Below are 18,421 nucleotides of genomic sequence, written 5' to 3' on the forward strand. Positions count from 1 at the left end.
CCCCTTTTATACGTCCCTGGCGCTGATAGTAGTTATTACGTACAGTGAGCTGCAAAATTTCATGGAGAAAGTATAAATGAACTCATTGATAAATTCGCCATACACTTTTGCAGCTGACAGCATAGCAAACAAAATGCAGTACCAGAGCGAGCAGGAAAACAGGCTTGAAATGAAAACGAGATTTCGAGTGTAGTCAGCGCGAAGTATTGACCAAGAACTGAAATATGACCTATGTAAAAGTAGTAAACGCGAGCGAAGCGAGCGCGAAATTTTTTGTCTGTTGTCAGAGTCGGGATGCCCATTTAGGTGTTTTGCCAGGACATGCCTTTAGGTTTCAAAGTGATTCTTATCATCAGGCTTATTATCCTCCTATGCTCCTTTGACTCATACAAAATTGCGCCTCTATGTGTCTATATGTTCTGCGCCATTGGCTTTATGAGGAAGTCCGCTTTGGAACGTCGGATAGATACTTGGACAGCGACGTAACTTTGTCGTTTTCACGTCGCCCATTATAAATGTTGTATAAATATATGTAAATAAATTAAGGTCAGCTAGAGCATGAAGATATCCCTCCTTAGTTAAATCACTGGGATGGAGGCCAAGTACTATAATTGTCATAAAAAGTCTAAAGAGGCAATTCTAAGTTGCCTTCAGATCCATCTTTGCTGTCATGGATGTGGCCAACCCAAGAAATCATATATTTTTTTCAATACTTTCTGTTTTTTTTTTTTGGTGCCAAAATTTTCCCTGACCGCCAAATCATTTCTCTGACTTTCCCTGACTTTCCATGACCACTATGAGCTTCCCTGACTTTTCCCTGACTTTCCCTGACTTTCCAGAAAGTGGACACCCTGTAAATTTAAATCGGTTCATCCGTTCGGGAGCTACAATGCCACAGACAGACACACACACACACAAACAGACAGACAGACAAATAGATAGACAGACACGTCAAACTTATAACACCCCGTCGTTTTTGCGTCGGAGCATAACAAAGATAGTTTAGCGTCGTTCAGCATCATTAAGGTGGCTCGCTTTCCATACAAAAAACATCTACCATTTATTTAGTCACCGCACACTACAACTAAATAAAAATATGCGCATACATCTACTATACATTATCCGTCGTCGCGGTAGTGAATGAAATACATTGTTTCATACAGAAATCATGGACAAATCCATGTGAATTTTTTATTAATTTTACGTAAATGTGCGTACCAAATTTTGTGTACAGACACAGAGCCGTCATATTTCGCGCATTTTTAATTGACATTGTCATCAGTGACACTTGGCTCTTGACAAGTAATTATTAAAGATATTTGTTTAGTTAACTCAAGCAGACTCAGAAATAATGACGCATTTTGTCAATAAAGATACATATCGTATATTTCGGCACTGCTAATGTAAATCGAAATGGCGTCTTGGTCAAATGCACCGATTATGAAGCAGGAGATTCTGAGTTCCATCCCGCAGTTTTTTTTAATCATTTGAACTTTTTTTTGATTTTTTTTTTATATATTTTTTAAATGGAATATTTGACTATTACTATATTGCTTTCCTATTTTTTATTTTCATACAAAAATACAATACAATCCTTTATTATGCCTTTGTTGATAAAATAAAATATTACACGTCTGGTATAATACATTATACATAGGTCAAAGTGTGGGCATAGTATTAGTAATGTATTGCATTTACTGAGCTGGTTGACCTATGTTATTGTTGTGTGAATGTTTTTCTTCAACAACTAAATGGTTATATACAAGAATATGGGTAGCTTTTGCACATTGTAATTTTTCCTCAGTCACCCGTTGACCACGAACGCTGTAAAAGTGTTCGAAACATCGGGATGAATTTTAAACTCATTATACGCGATTTAATCCGTTTTCATAGTTTTTATTTCATGAGTAACTATCGCGGTAACTGAAGACAATATTAACTAAATGGTTACAAATAATAATTATCATCAAATTATCATCAATATAATCTGGTCCAGGCAGGCAATTATGGTCACGCGACAAATGATAAGGGCGGTTCTCAGGGATGACGTTCGGTGCCTGATTTCGGTGGTGATTTTTATTTACTACTTTATTGATATGTCAGTCAATTTACTAAAATCTAGCCTAAATATAAAAAATATTGGTGGTGGAGGCCTCCATTAGAATCTTATAGTTTGTAAGAAATCTGACATTTTAAAATCACCGAAATGATGTATGGGCACTGTAATCAATTTGCCCCACCGAATTCAATTTTTTACACATTATTCCACATTTCAACTTAATATATAACTTATTATTAAATTTATTGATATTTTTCATTTTAATTCGATGACAGGTCATGTAAAAAGGCTCATAATCGCGCAATTTTACTAAATTTAACATATATTCATGCTAGTCATTATCGAGTAGAGAATTTTGTACCCATAGAGTGGCTTAATTTGCTTAGAAACATAGTTTATATTTTTACAAGATATATCCTACTATTTAAGTATGAAATATTAGAAAATAATGAACATTTAATCAGTTTACAACGTGGCAATCGAAGTCGGTGGTCACTTTTTTTGATATCGGACCGAAACCACGGAAATCAACTCCACTGATATCAAATTTTATAGCTTTTTTGGAGATAACTGCAATAGCATGAATGATACAGAGGAGATGTTATAATGACGTAATAACATACTTTCAAGGATTTGTTAGTACCTTACATAACGACAAATGGACCTAAACTGTGGGAGTAAATTGATCCACCGAATCTTAAAAAACATGGGACCAAACCCAGCGAACGACTGAGAAACCTTCAAAAAGTCCCCTTTATAAAACGGTACTGCATCTCCTCTACACTGAATGGTTAAAACATAGCTAAAACTAACTATATTTGTGCTACTATGTCCCTGATCTACTAATTTGTAAGAGTAATGTCATGTTTAAAAAATTACACCGAAATCAGTCACTAGCCCGGGACACATGGTGTAATGAAACACGTCATGGTAAAACAACAACTGTTTATTTGACATGAATGCGGGTACCATGTACAAAATATTAACTACCCACAACATCTCCCCCAAAAAGACTAAAACCCAACACCTAATAGTTATACATATGAAAAAGTCTAATTGTACATTATTTTATACACATAAAACATATTATGATATTAAGTACGTAAAGAAGACTGATAGTGCAGTGTCTTAAATATGTGCAACATAAATGCACTGTTCCAAAACATGACCACTGCATCATCCTTCCCCTTAAATATTATATATCATACTTATAAATCTATTCTTTATGCTATTTCTTACTACTACTTAAAACTTCTTTACTAACATATGAGAACATACCTTAGCCGTCATGAGAAGACTTTATTTCATAGCAGTAAGGTTCACAGACATGAAGTTTGTGTGATTACGGTGGTAAACATTAAGTAGTTACCTAAACTATGCTATGATTTATTTCTATTGTTATTAATCACTTTATCAGCATGTTAGATCTTTGTTTGTGACCCAAAGATTTAACATGCCTACTTACACTTAACACATCTACACTTACCTAACTATTTAGCTAATTTTGTTGACATCACTGATCACAATCATGTCTTACTTTTTTTTTTTTTTTAATAAGAATTTAAATGTCTTAGGTATTATAGACTTTCAGAATAATAATAGGCCAGTACGTGCAAACGATAGGTATATAAGTATACAGAGTATACTACTTACAGATCTATTTAACTCTTGTATCGTATTATATAACAAAAATTTAAAGTTTAATCTTAAGCAAATACACATACAATTCAATATTAATTCTGTCACATGAAGTAAAGGGTCAAACAATCAGGGAATGGAAAACAGACAACTATATTTTAAGTTTTTTACAGAGTACTAGGTACTTACTACGAGGGGTGATCCAAAAGTAATGATAACTGAATACTTTTTGCATCGGATTAAAATAAATAGGTATGCCGTTACTGTCCACAAAGACTCCTTAGTAAATAAAAAAAAATAAAAATAAAAAATATGTATCTGTCAGAGAGTTGCATTTGTTTTTTCACGAGCAGTCGGAACAATATCGCAAAAATGGAGAAAACTGAGGTGAGAGCGGTTATTAAATACTTCTGTTTGAAAAAAATGTGTACTAAAGATATATACGCTGAATTAGTGGGAACACTGGGGGAGTCCGCTCCGCCGTATTCTACAGTGGCACGCTGGTCAAAGGAGTTTAACTTGGGAAGAACATCCACTCAAGATGAACACCGCGAAGGCCGTCCATCTGTCGCCCTTACTGGAGAAAACGTAAAAAAAATTAATGATCTCGTTTTAACAGATAGAAGGATGACTATCAGGCATCTAGTTGAGCTCACAGGCATCTCGTATGGCAGCATTCAAAGAATCTTAACTGATGAATTACATATGAAAAAAAGTCTCCGCTCGTTGGGTGCCTAGAATGTTAACGGCTGAACAAAAGAAAATACGTTGTGAGATTTCGAAGTCTAATCTTGAAAAATTTCAAACTGATCCCGAAACATTTTTGCGTCGGTTTGTAACCATGGACGAGTCTTGGATCCATCATTTCGATCCTGAGACCAAACAGCAATCCATGACCTGGAAGCGAGCGTCGTCCCCTACACCGAAGAAATTCAAGGTAGCAAGCTCCGCTGGTAAGGTCATGGCTTCAGTGTTTTGGGATGCTGAGGAGTCATAATGATCGAATACCTGGAAAAGGGAACCACTATTACGGGCTCCTACTACGCTGACCAAATACGCAGATTGAGAGAGGCAATCAAAGAAAAGCGGCGGGGTAAACTTCGAGCTGGCATCCTGTTTCACCAGGACAACGCACCGCCCCACAAGGCCGGTGTTGCGATGGCTGCCATCCGTGATTCAGGGTTCGAATTGCTGGAACACCCCCCATATTCGCCAGACCTAGCCCCCAGCGACTTTTATCTCTTTCCACGGCTGAAGGAAGATCTTAGAGGCAACAAATTTTTGAATGATGGCGAGGTAATGGCCGCTGTGGAGGCATTTTTGGAGGGTCAAGAAAAAGATTTTTTTTTTAAAGGAATTCGTAGTCTGGAGAAACGATGGTCCAAGTGTGTAGACTTGGAAGGAGATTACGTAGAAAAATAAATTATTTTATTAAACATTTTATGTGTCTTTCATACTGATTATCATTACTTTTGGATCACCCCTCGTATAATTTTAACAATTTTTTGTTAATAGGTTGGATCGACTACGAATCCCGTACCGTTACTTGACTTTCAACCTTATTACCTACAACATTAGTTTCAGCTTTAGGTACACTCTCTTGACCCGACCCTATCCTCACACGCGTCCTTGATCTCGTCATCGGCGTCAGCTGCCGGGCCCGGGGGCCGGTGCATTACAAATACATATTACAATGAGTTTCGCACTTAATTACTTAATGTAACTTAAACTAACTTATCTCTACACCTTTATTTTCTGTAATATATTCACTCAGTTTTAAGAACTCAGCGTCGCATAGTTTCTTTAAAGTCTGTTATTCTATAACGATCGACATGGGTATCTGGAATTATACATATTTAAGTACATGTTTTTTTTTGTTTATAAGTGACATGCAAGTCATAGTGCTGTGATTATGTACTAACATAATCACAGTAACATGCGCTGCAAGCGTGTTGGGACACACATTAGGTATTAACTCTTTTCACTAAGCCCATATCTTCACATGAGTCTCGACCCAACACGCTTGTAACATTCATATCAGCAATCGCAAATGGCAAGTTATAATTTTTATTTTTATACCACCATACTAAGTTACAAATACCTTTCAATGGAATTTTGTGATTAGTAAATGATTCAAAATTGACTTTTAGCATTTTTAACACATTTACATCAAAACCTAGTGACAGAAATCTCTCAAAAGACATAACATTATAATCTGCTCCCGAGTCGAGTCTAAACTTCTCAGACCCGTGTTCACACAACAGAGTTTCCGTCCAGCGCCCCCGTCCAGCACTCGAACACGAAACCGTATCTATATAAAATGATTCGGACTCATCGGAATCGCTCGTCATAGAACAGTTTATTTCATACACTCGTTTCACCCCACTGTCATCGTTAACGAACCGAGATCTACACATACGAGCAAAATGTCCACGATGACCACAAGAAAAACATTTACGTACTGTGCCGAACATTCCTGGTTGGCGCAACGCGTCCCACCGCAACTTGCGCACTGGCGCTGCGCCGACTCCGAGCCGCCGCCGCCGCCATGCTCGCGCCGCTCGCCGGCCGCGCCGCCGCCGTCGCGCCAGGCGACCCGAGCGCCTCCGCGCGCCCGTCGCCGCTCAACAAGATGTACTTGTGCACTACTCGATCCCTCGCTCGGGGCTCCTAACTCTCTGCCACTTTCCTTGGAGGCTTCCTCGGCTTGACACAACTTGATCGCTTTGTCTAAATCCAAGTCGTCAGAGCGTAGAAGCCTGTCTCTTACGGTGACGTTCCGAACGCCACACACGATGCGATCCTTAAGCAAATCGTCACTCAGATTGCCGAAATCACAGTTCTTACTCAACAGCCTCAGCGCTGTCACATAAGCTTGAATTGATTCACCTTCCTCCTGATTACGCGTGAAGAACTTGTACCTCAACAAAGTTTTGTTCACTTTGGCACCAAAATACTCGTCAAACTTCTTAATAATGGCCTTCACATCGTCTTTATCTGACTCGGCGTCAAATGTAAATGTTTGAAACACATCAAAACCCTCTGCGCCGATCAGATTGACGAGAAGGCTGGCTTGTACTGCGGCGGACTCACTGCTCACACCGGAGGCCTTCACAAAAAGTTGGAATTGCTGTTTCCACCGTTTCCACGCCTCTGCGCGTGTAACGGGACCGCCCTCCATGTTTAACTCCGCTGGCGGTCTGGCGTGCTCCATATTTTAACTTTATACACAAATAAATCGCGGTCCAACACAAAACACCTAATTAACTGTCGTTGACAGATGTTCAGACACACAGCTTAAACTTATTTTTAATCGACCTGCAGCACGGAATTACTTAAAATATATCGTACCGCTGCCACCATGTAATGAAACACGTCATGGTAAAACAACAACTGTTTATTTGACATGAATGCGGGTACCATGTACAAAATATTAACTACCCACAACACATGGTAAATTTGTCTTTACTCGATGAGTTTAGCTAACATATTATTTTTATACAGAAAATATGATGGGTTAACTAATACCTTATACGTGAATATCTATAACAACTGCGATCAACAACTCCATTTTGAGTTATGATTTTTTGTTTTGCAAATTCTGAGTGCGGGACACGCCCACCGACGGTCATTTTTCGCATTTAATATTTTATTACTCATATCATACAAATAATAAATAAATAATGGTAAGGTGTACCAAATACAACAGAGGCTAAAGATTATGCCTGATTTAATTCAGATTTTTAGAACAGTCCGTTCTGACGTTTTTTGCCTCGGACACGTAATAACGCGCCTCCTGAGAAATGCCCATAAAACATCTGGCCGTCCCTATAATCGCATCTAACTAATAGTGCGACAGGGACGGCCTGATATTTTATCGTCTATCGCGCGACCATGCTTCCCGTGCTGTACTAGCTTTAGCCCGCGGCTTCGCTTGCGTTAGAAAGAGACAAAAGTAGCATATGTCACTCTCCATCCCTTCAACTATCTCCACTTAAAAAACATGTCAATCCGTCGCTCCGTTTGGCCGTGAAAGACGGACAAACAAACAAACACACATTATCTTTGGTGAAACAACGAATTCTTCCACTTCAGATTATAGAGTAACCAGCTTTTCCCATTTATAATAAACTAGCTTTTGACCGCGGCTTCGCTCGCGTAAGAAAGAGACAAAAAGTAGCCTATGTCACTCTCCATCCCTTCAACTAAATCCCCTTAAATAATCACGTCAATTCGTCGCTCCGGTTTTGCCGTGAAAGACGTACAAACAAACAGACACACACCCTTTCCCATTTGTAATATTATTGGGTTGGTAAGAAAGTAATGAGCGATCGATTGAATTCCACATACAATTTTTGAGAGAGTTCTAGAATCTTCTATGGTCGAAAGTATATAAAGGGCGAGTCGCACAGTTTCTCGTCAGTCATTCACTAGCTGTCGCCGAGCTAATATAAGGAAGAAAATGGACGAATTAAAAGTGCATGTAAGGCATTGCTTACTATATGAATTTCAGTCTGGCCATTCAGCCGCCGAAGCAGTGCGTAATATATGTCAGCGTGTTACTCCTGAAGTTGTGTCTGAGGCCACGGCGAAACGATGGTTCCAGCGGTTTCGTAGTGGCGACTTTTCATTATCAGATCAACCTAAGTCTGGTCGACCGGTGAAGATTGATGTAGCCAAATTAAAAACCTTAATTGAAGGAGATCCGAGGCTAACGAGTCGTACTCTTGCTACCGAGTTAGGCTGCTCTCATGTCACCATAGAAACACATTTACACGAGTTGGGAAAAAACTACAAATACAGTGTTTGGATACCGCACGAACTTGATTGAGATCAACTAAACCGCCGTGCCGATATCTGCATACAACTTCTATCTTTTCGCCGCACATTCAACTGGTTGGACCATCTTATCACTGGGAATGAAAAATGGGTCTTATATATAAATCACACACGCAAACGTCAGTGGCTAGCTCCAAACGAAAAAGGAATAGAGGCACCAAAAACAGAGCCTCACCCGAAAAAAGTTATGCTGTCCGTTTGGTGGGATATTCATGGTATTATTCACTGGGAACTCCTACCAAGTGGAATGACTGTTACCGCATCAGTAATACTGTAATCAGCTTGAAAATTTAAACCAAAAAATCTGTCAGAATCGTCCACAGCATGCTAAAGTTTTTTCTTACAGGACAATGCTCGCCCACACATTGCAAAAGTGACTCGGCTAAAGCTATTGGAGCTAGGTTGGAAAGTGATACCTCATCCACCGTACTCTCCAGACTTGGCACCTACGGATTACGCATTGTTCAGATCGCTAAGCAATGCCTTGAATGAAAAAAAGTTCGATGATCAAGCCCATCTACGACAGTACATAGCTGAGTTTTTTGAATCTAAACCTAACAACTTCTTCGCCGATGCTATTCATTCTTTACCAGAACGATGGAGACAAGTAGTAGATAACGAAGGCCGTTATATTTTTGATAAATGATTAAAATAATAAATTAAATAAAAGTTACAATATTGGTTATGATTCGCTCATTACTTTCTTACCAACCCAATAGTATGGATTTGACATTATTATTTATATTTAAATAATTATACACCGTGGGCTGTTTAAACCCGACCGATTTTAACCACAGCTTCCTAAGCTTAAATGGAGTTAAAAAAGTGGTACAACATGTAGTCCAAAAACGCATAGTTTTTTAGATAATCGCGATTTTAAGAATTTAACAAGTTGAAAAATCTCAAGTATAACACATCCTAAGAATGTGACGTAATTAGTTGAACTTAAAACTTATCTGCGCAGAAACACAAAAAACTTTACTGGCCAGTACCTAACAATAAGTTTGGTGTACCTACAACTACAAAAAGGTTTTAACACAGAGAGTATTTGCGTCTAATAAAGATTTGACTTACAGCTGAGTGCCAGTGTAGTACTCGTATAATCGCAACAATAATCTTTATTTTTTCTTTATCACAAAATATCGTGAAATTAGACTTAGGTTTGTTATTTGTTTCCGAATTTTATTGCTAGAGTGCAAACGTATTTGTGTCTTCGCTAATAATAACTGTCCGGTAAATTGAACTTAAACGTTCGCTAAAATGTCAACGTCCAAGATTATTATTCTGTCACACGATAGGTCCTGTCATATTTCCTAATCGATTGAATTCAGCTAATTATTTGAATTTTCTGAGAAATGAGATTAATTCTCTACTGGAAGATGTGGATTTGGAAACACGAAGAACAATGTGATTCCAGCACGACGGTTGTCCAGCCCACTTCGGCCTTGAAGTGCGAAATTGGTTAAACGACGATTACCCAAACAGACGGATAGGACGCGGAAGTAATAATGTTCTTGCCTAGTCCGCTAGGTCGCCGGAGTAAACGCCGTTAGATTTTTATTTATGGGGGACACTGAAGGACAAAGTTTACTCGAAACCAGTGCATTCAAGAGAGGAATTGTTATTAAGAATTACAGCAGCGTCAGAAAAAATGAAAGCAAATCTTGTGAACCTTAATGATCAAATACGTTTAAGACTTAATGTGTGTGCCCTTCGAAAACCTTATTCATTAAAAACATGTTATCGTATGTCTTGTTTCTTTTCTTTTTCTCCGATTTTCATAGTATTGTGACAAAAAAATGAATGTCAACATTACTTATGAATTCATATTTATGTACGAACGGGCCTACCGCAATATAATTTCATGGTTTTTACCTTAATTCTGTGACCATACGTAGCTAGTGAAATTACCTGCCTGAAACGTCGGAATTCAAAGTGCGGCGAGAGTTCTATGTGTAACATTGTGAATTGGATGATTTTGGTTATGATATGAAACTGAAATTGCTTTCGGGAATTCATTTATTTATTCAGATAATTGAGCTAAAATAATAACTTTAAGTAGGTACATTATTTTCGCTTGAAGCCTTGAACCACGAAAATGATAAAATAGTTCTAGAAATACGGATACTTCATCTAATTGGTTTGTTTACATTGTTATTTAGCAAGTTCATTTGACAACCATTTTACCTACTAACTTGACATTTCTTGTCATAAACTAGTAAACACTCCATGACACAACTCATATTTCACTTGCTGAGCCTCGTATGGTGTCGGAGGGATTCGTGAAGTGTCGTGTTTACTAGCTCTGTTTCTCGATCAGGTATTACATTTTCTTATTCACACTCTCAAATAAAGATTTGTTCATAATGAAGTGCAAAGCTTAATTGATTTATTTTGTTACAAAAGTTAAAAAATAAATAATGCGTAATTAGACCTAGATTAGATTAGATTTAGATTAGATTTCTTTATTTCATGATAAAAATTACACTATAAATTTGTTACATGCCAAAGTTATGTTTATCTTCTCATCATGATCGTCAAAAATTACATTATGAATTGAAAATAATAAAATGAATAGTTTCTCCCAATAAGGATCGTCATTTACAAAGAGAAATACACAAAGCACAATAAAATTAACAAATGAAATAAAATCAGAAATGAAATACACAAAGCACAATAAAATTAACAAATGAAATAAAATCCGAAGTCAGTGTAATCAAATGCATGCTATCACAAATTCAATTCCATGTACTCATTTACAGAGTACAGAGGGTTATCTAACAAAAGGTTTCTCAATTTGCGCTTAAATGCTTCGTCACATGGCTCATTCCTAAGATCGGCAGGTAAGTGTTCGAAGTAAGTAGGGCCGATGACACGCGGGTTCTTTTTTGAAAGTGCCATGCGACGGGGGACTGTTCTCAGACGGCCTGTAGCTCGAAGCTGTTTGCCCGGACAGGCAACGCGAGCAAATTGAGATATATTTTGCCTAACAAATAACAGTATATCAAACATATATTGTGAGTAGTGCGTCATTATACGTTGAGAAATAAAGAGCTCTCTGCATGGGTGCCTGTCTCTTACACCAGCAAGTATACGTATTGCGCGTTTCTGCATTATAAGTACTCTTATTGTATCTGATGAGTTTCCCCAGAGCAGTGATCCGTATGCCATGATAGAGTGGAAATGCGCAAAGTACACCTGCTTTAAGGCTTCTGCGGAGAAAAGAGGCTTCAGTTTTCTCAACGCGAACGACGCACCACCCAATCGATCACAAAGATTGTCAACATGGCACTTCCAATTCAGAGTGTTGTCTATCAGGAACCCTAAAAACTTACTCTGTTCACACATGGGCATCGGAAAATTAGTCATGCATGATGGTGGTTGTACCTTTCGACCGGAAAATAACATTATATTTGACTTAGAATAATTGAGTATGAGACCATTTGCTGAAAACCATGACTGCAATTGGTGGCAAGCATCATTAATTTTTAAAGCCAACTGGTCATATGTACTTGCACCAACTAATACATTCGTATCATCCGCAAACAATACAGGCAAGCCAGCTCCAATATTCGATGATAGGTCGTTCACAAATAATAAAAACAAGGTATTTCCGAGAGACGAACCCTGAGGAATACCGATATTTATGTATCCCACATCAGATTGGATTGACTTGCCGTCAGTGAGTAATTTCACGACTTGCTTGCGGTCTGACAAGAATGAGGTATACAGTTTATGGGCAGTGCCTGTGATTCCATACATTTTCAATTTTTCAAGGAGTAATTCGTGGCTAATGACGTCAAATGCCTTTGACAAGTCGCACAGTATTGCGGCAATCTTATCCTTATCGTCTAACCCTGTCATTATAGAACCGAATATCCTATACGTCGCGGTGGTTGTTGACATTTTTTTGTCGGTATGCAACTTGGTTTTCCGTAAGTAGGTTATTCGATTCTATATGACTCATAAGGTGAGACGACAGGACCGATTCTACCATTTTAGAGATTGTGGCTGTCACCCTTTCCTTTGAACACTGGACAGACTCTCGTATTTTTCAGCACGTCAGGATACGTGCCAGTTTCAAAAATAATATTTATAAGAGTGACAAGTATGTCGCCAACAACTGGCCACAAACATAAAATAATTTTCGGCGAAATGTCAAACGCATCGACAGTGTTCTCTTTTTTCAACATCGAATGTAAGGTCCTAGTCAACAGATCACGGGTAACAACTGGCAGCGTGTAAGAAGGAGGATCATATCTTTCTAAGTGCCTCTTAAGAAAGTGTATAGATTGCTGCCTGTTATTTTGTATTGCGTGATTGCTCCCTACTTATACCTAAAAAGTGTGTGTTGAAAGTGTCTGGCAACTCAGTACTCCTTACTTCCGTGTTGGTGTTCGGATCGCGTGAACTGATGTGATTCGATCTTACTTTTGTGCCTATCTCCTCATTTACAACCTTCCATATTTCCTTGGCTTTATTGTTGCTGGAAGCCAACCTACCCTCAGTGTGAGCTCGACGGGCGTGCAATGTTCTGGTCTTAATTACGGAAGAGTAGTGTTCTATATAATCAGTTAATATGGGATTGTTAGGATACTGGCGTCTTATTTCGTGAAGATCATTGTGCTTACGAATTAATTCTGCTATATCATCATTTAACCATGGCACAGTGCTATGTTTTTTACACCTAATCTTCTTAAATGGAAAATGAATATTCATATAGTATGTCAGTATATTAAATAATTTAGTAAATTTAAAGTTAATGTCAAGGTCAATATTATAAATAAAATTAAAATCATAATTATCAATGTCAGTATAAAAGGAATGAAATGAATTTGCACTAAATAAGCGGCGCTCAACCGTCTCATTTGACTTTGTCTCGTGCTCGGTAGTCAACTCAAATCTTTGAGCGGTATGGTCGCTTATGGCTGTAACCAACGGTGTAACAGATAGAATGTCAGGCGTAATGTTGCTTATACCGCAGTCAATGGACGTCGCACAGTCCGCAGTCTCGCGAGTGGGAAAAGTTATAGTGTTACGACATCCGTTCCGTAGGCCTTTAACAAATCATTAGTACGTCGTTTTAAACTAGAATCATGTAAAAAATCTACATTATGGTCGCCAACAATGAGAAACCTTTTGTTTTCGTCAGTTAGTTTCCTTAATAATAATTCTAAATTCTCAATATAAATTTCAAAGTTACCATTTCCGGTTCTATACATTACAATAATAATCAAGTTACAATGAATAATTTCTATGGCCGCGAATTCAAAATGATATTGCACGGCAAAATTAAGTAGGTCATTACGCTGCCGATGTTGTGTGCCTTCCCGTACGTACAGCGCGGTACCGCCGTGAGCGATATTTGTGCGACAATAATAACTGGCCAGCGCGTACCCACTCAACTTCACTCGTGTAATTTCATTTTTTCGACACCAAGTTTCGCTAAGTCCTAATACGTGTGGTTTTTCCTTATTTGATAAAATATCTAGTAATGAAGTTTTGCCACATATTGACCGGACATTTTGGTGTAAAATAACAAACTGAGAAAGTGCTAAGTCGTCGGTGTTATCTCGTTTTTTGTTGACATGTTTTTTGGCTGAACTTTGTTAAATAAGCGAACTGACACTCCAGACGGCCAATTTTTAGAGTCCCTGGCGATCTTTTGTTTATTAGCCGGTACATCGAGGCGAAAGGAAGCGTAATTTCCGCGGGTGACGACCAGCTGTTCGCATACTGGCGTTGGTATTTTCATTTGCGTCCGGACATGTTGAATGACGTCATCTGGTGTGGTGTCCTGGCTAAGATTGAAGATGTGGAGGCTCACAATGCGGGGACCAGCAGCGCGAAGACCAGTTATAACTGGTTCCATTCCAGTAACTGGCGGATGTAAGGCCGATGGTGCTACAGCTGAGGATGACGCCGGTGGTGGTGCAGCAGCAGCTGATGGTGCAGCTGGTTGTCGTTGTGCCACTCCGGATTCTGTGTTCACCGCTGGTGACGCACCCGCAAGACTTTTGGGAGAAGAGGCCGCTGGTGACTGTACTATTCGCTGATGAGGTGGCCTTACGGGAAGTAGCGGAGCATCACGAGGGGATGCCATCTCAGAGGGAGCTAGCGGGCTGCATTTCTGGGCGGCGGTGATGGCTTTACGCCGTAGCCTAGTACGGCCCTGATCTGACGTGGAGGCCACAGGTGGTTCTTGGGCTGGGATCTGGACAGCGGTCGCAGCAGCCGGCGGCGGGATAACAGGGGACTGGTCAGCATCAAGGAAGATCATGCCGAGAGGGCCGGACTCATTAAGTGATACATTTTGTGAACCCGGTGATGTGTTGTTAGTGCCTGTTACAACACTAAGGATCCTCTGGATGTTCTCAGCTTGGCTAGTAAGTAGTTTTTGTTGCTCACGGATGGTGTTATGACAAGCTAATAACTCGTCTTTCATTTTAGAAACTTCGTGGTTAATTTTAAAATGTCATCCACCAACCTGTTAACCGCCGCCGCTGTATCCGTCGTAACGGTTTTCTTTGTTGGAGCCATATCTTGCGTCTTCTTACACTTATATATTAAATACGGATGTCAATAGTTAATATTTATGTAAATAATGCAATTTTTACTTATTAATGAAATAAATATTAATTTAAATACGCAGAGCCGTTTAAATTTAGCTGCTAGCGGTAACAGCGCCCTCTGGCGAATTTGTTCATATAACATTATTTACTTGTAATTAAGTCAGGAATATGTGGTTGAAATCGGTCGGGTTTTAGCGGCCCACGGTGTATATGTATACCCAATTTCGTCGGTAATGGCGTCGTTGGGGAACAGTCGCCTGTCACGCCGTGAAGGTGCGTTCGATTCCCAGGATTCTATAAACTTTTTGTATTTTTTTGGATGTCATTTTGATTTTCTATTTATTAAGTTGAGATATAAAACACAACTTTTAATACCCTCGCTAAATATAATATTTTATCGAAATCACTCCTTAGATAAAAAAAAGTCCACTTGAGTTTTTAAAGCATTACGTTACTCAGTTAACTATTGCATTTTCATTTACTAATTTAAGATTTCAAAAGCGATTTGAATACCCTTGCTCCATCGAAAATAAGCAATTAGAAAAAAAATCATTCGGATCGTAGTTTAGAAACTAAAATTTATCTATACTTTTTGGAATTTTTTAAAATATCAGGTTAAGATAATTATGTTAGAAATTCTGAGTTCAACGAACCCAAAAATTATTACCATGTAAGATAATAGGTTTTTTATCTTTTTTGTGGAAAACGTTCAGTAACTGCTGTACGAGTACATATACATGGAACGAAACGCGTCGTCTGTCATTTGAATTAGTAGCCACTTAGTAGCGTTATCTTCTAGTAGTTTGTGAGCGTATGTCACCAACTTAATGCAAGCACGTTCAAAAACCTTAATATGTTACGCAATTTGTCATAATTATTTTATGTTATTTGCAATACTTCGAGGTATAAATGGTCGATTGAATTAAAATGTAGGTATAAATTAAACAATCGTCCCAAATCGTAAATGTTTGTTTTTATGGCACACAATGAAATAAATAAATTGTGTTGGATGGATAGCAAAATCAAAAATACGAACGCAAGTTTAATAGCTTCAAGCTTGAATTGTCAAAAATGCCTAAGCCTCCCCACAGACGAGTCTTAATTTTCATAATCTTAAAAAAAACTTGTATGCAATCTGACAGTTCAAACTGACACTGACAAGACACTGACAGATTTGAACTGTCAGATTGCATACAAGTTTTTTTTAAGATTATGAATTTTTAAGACTGTCTGTGGGAAGCCTAAGGCTCCCCACATACAGTCTTAAAAATTCATAATCTTAAAAAAAATTTGTATGCAAATTGACAGTTCAAACTGACACTGACAGATTGACTGACAGTGCCGCCGGCGCGTACCGTATCGTACAGGAACTCACCGCTGCCCCGCGCCCTCTCACAAGTCTCACAGCTCAATGCGCTCCTGACATCGACACCTGAGTGCGACTTGTTTGCGTGGCGATGGGCGGCAATATGTAGTGAATGCTTGAGATTGTGTGAGGCGATGGATGCGAGGTGTTCAACTGTTCCTATATAAAATGTCTGTTAGGTGTATGCCTATTATTGTAAATGTATATGTCTACTTTTTTTTCTTGTTATGTCAGCCTAAGATACGTGACGCAATGGTTAGCTGTAAAGTCATGTAATCATGTTTACCAATAAATAAATAAATAATAAATAAATAATACTGGATCCTCTTTGATATAATATAGATATAGCGCTCACGTCTCGTCGTACATGCCGTCGCTGGCACGCACGATGATCGCCGCGTCGTCCCACTGGCTCTTGGTCAGAAAGTTCTTGCCCTCCGCCCACGGCTCATACCCGACTTCGTGGATACTCTCGTCTGGAACACAACTAAACCTTCACTACAAGATGACAACGTTGTTATGCCCAATACGGGTGTAGCCGACGTGTTCGTCCACTATAATATTTTTAGATTATAAACCATACTTCCGCTTGTCCTATAATGATGCCAAAGCAATTAAATTATTCAGCGGATTGAAATAAATTATTTTTCGATATATTTAGACAGAAAATACCAATATTCGAAAATAGTTGTGGCAATTAGTCTAATGAATGAATGACCTGAGAATGACCCTAAGAATGTCCTATAATATTTAGTTATTTATTTATCTCTGTGCACCGCGTAAGAGACCGCGTGTAAAGCTATACCTGTACAGGCGTTAAGGGTAGTTAGTATAGGACGTTTTAACAAATAAATGTCAATTTAACCGTTTGCTCGGGATTAAAATGCATTTCCGAGTAATGGCTACTTTCCCCTACGAGTATATAGCCTGACAAGATTTTATTTGACCCTGAAAGAGTGTCGCTAGTCGCTACAAACCGCTTTCATATGGCAATAATGTGCCGACGTCATACGTATTGGGGACAGCGTGTACTGGTTACCCGTTAATATTTGTAGAAAATTAAAACATGGTTTTAGAGAATCAAAATTTAAAAAGCAAGGTTTTAAGACTCGCTACTTCTTTCCGCACAGCCTAAAATCCATGAATCTTGTGCCTTAATCGAAGTCATCGATGTTTATTTTCTTTTTTCGTGGGACCTTGTTCTGTACTGGTGGCAGTTATGGAACGGCCTCCTTATTTCTATACATATTTTTCACGGCAGAGCTACAGACACCTTAAATTAGAACAAAAAATATATTAGGCTAAACGCGAAACCAACAAATTAATACAGGAGAACCGCACTATAAACTGTCAGTCCCGGACTTGTCAATAACCAATTTCAGAACATTGGTATCGAAATGCTGTCGAATCCTTCATCCTTTTTTGTTGTAAGTAATTATTTTGTAAGTAATTATTTTGTTGTAAGTAATAATTGTAAGTAATATATCACGTTTAGTATAATTATTTTCACTTTTAATCATATTATTTTGGACAAAATTGCGATGAAACCGTTAGAAAATTTAAAATATTTGCTTCATGTTTACATCACTGACATTCGATGACTTTCGACAACGGGTGTCAAATAGTAATCCTTGCCAGTAAAAGAAATTAGTTCAGCTGAAAATCCGCAACGCGGCGAGGGTCAAATAAAAACTTGTCAGGCTATACATTAATATTAAAATAGGGATGACGACTACATAAAATAATAATTTTTAAGAAAAAAAAACCGCCTTCCTTTGGGGTTCAGATTTGAGGAGTTCCCTCGATTTCTCCAGGATCCCATCATCAGAACTGGGTTCTGAGAAAAATGGGACCAATCTGTATGCATATACATTCAATCAAAAAAAAAATTCAAAATCGGTCTAGTAACGACGGAGATATCGAGGAACAAACATTAAAAAAAAAAAC

At 38.4% G+C, this 18,421-nt stretch overlaps 1 protein-coding gene across 3 annotated transcripts in view; it reads right to left on the bottom strand.

The window, feature by feature from the left end:
- Window positions 1–18,421, bottom strand: part of LOC125240593 — a 72,320-nt gene that overhangs the window by 40,393 nt on the left and 13,506 nt on the right. For 2 of the 3 annotated variants that reach the window (XM_048148547.1, XM_048148545.1), the window contains exon 4: window positions 16,830–16,950. In XM_048148547.1, coding sequence (XP_048004504.1) covers window positions 16,830–16,950 — 121 coding nt within the window. The remainder of the gene's footprint in view (window positions 1–16,829; window positions 16,951–18,421) is intronic. The other variant, XM_048148546.1, reaches the window with a different exon arrangement.

This window comes from Leguminivora glycinivorella, chromosome Z (genome assembly GCF_023078275.1).
Source record: "Leguminivora glycinivorella isolate SPB_JAAS2020 chromosome Z, LegGlyc_1.1, whole genome shotgun sequence".
NCBI classification, from domain to species: Eukaryota; Metazoa; Arthropoda; class Insecta; order Lepidoptera; family Tortricidae; genus Leguminivora; species Leguminivora glycinivorella.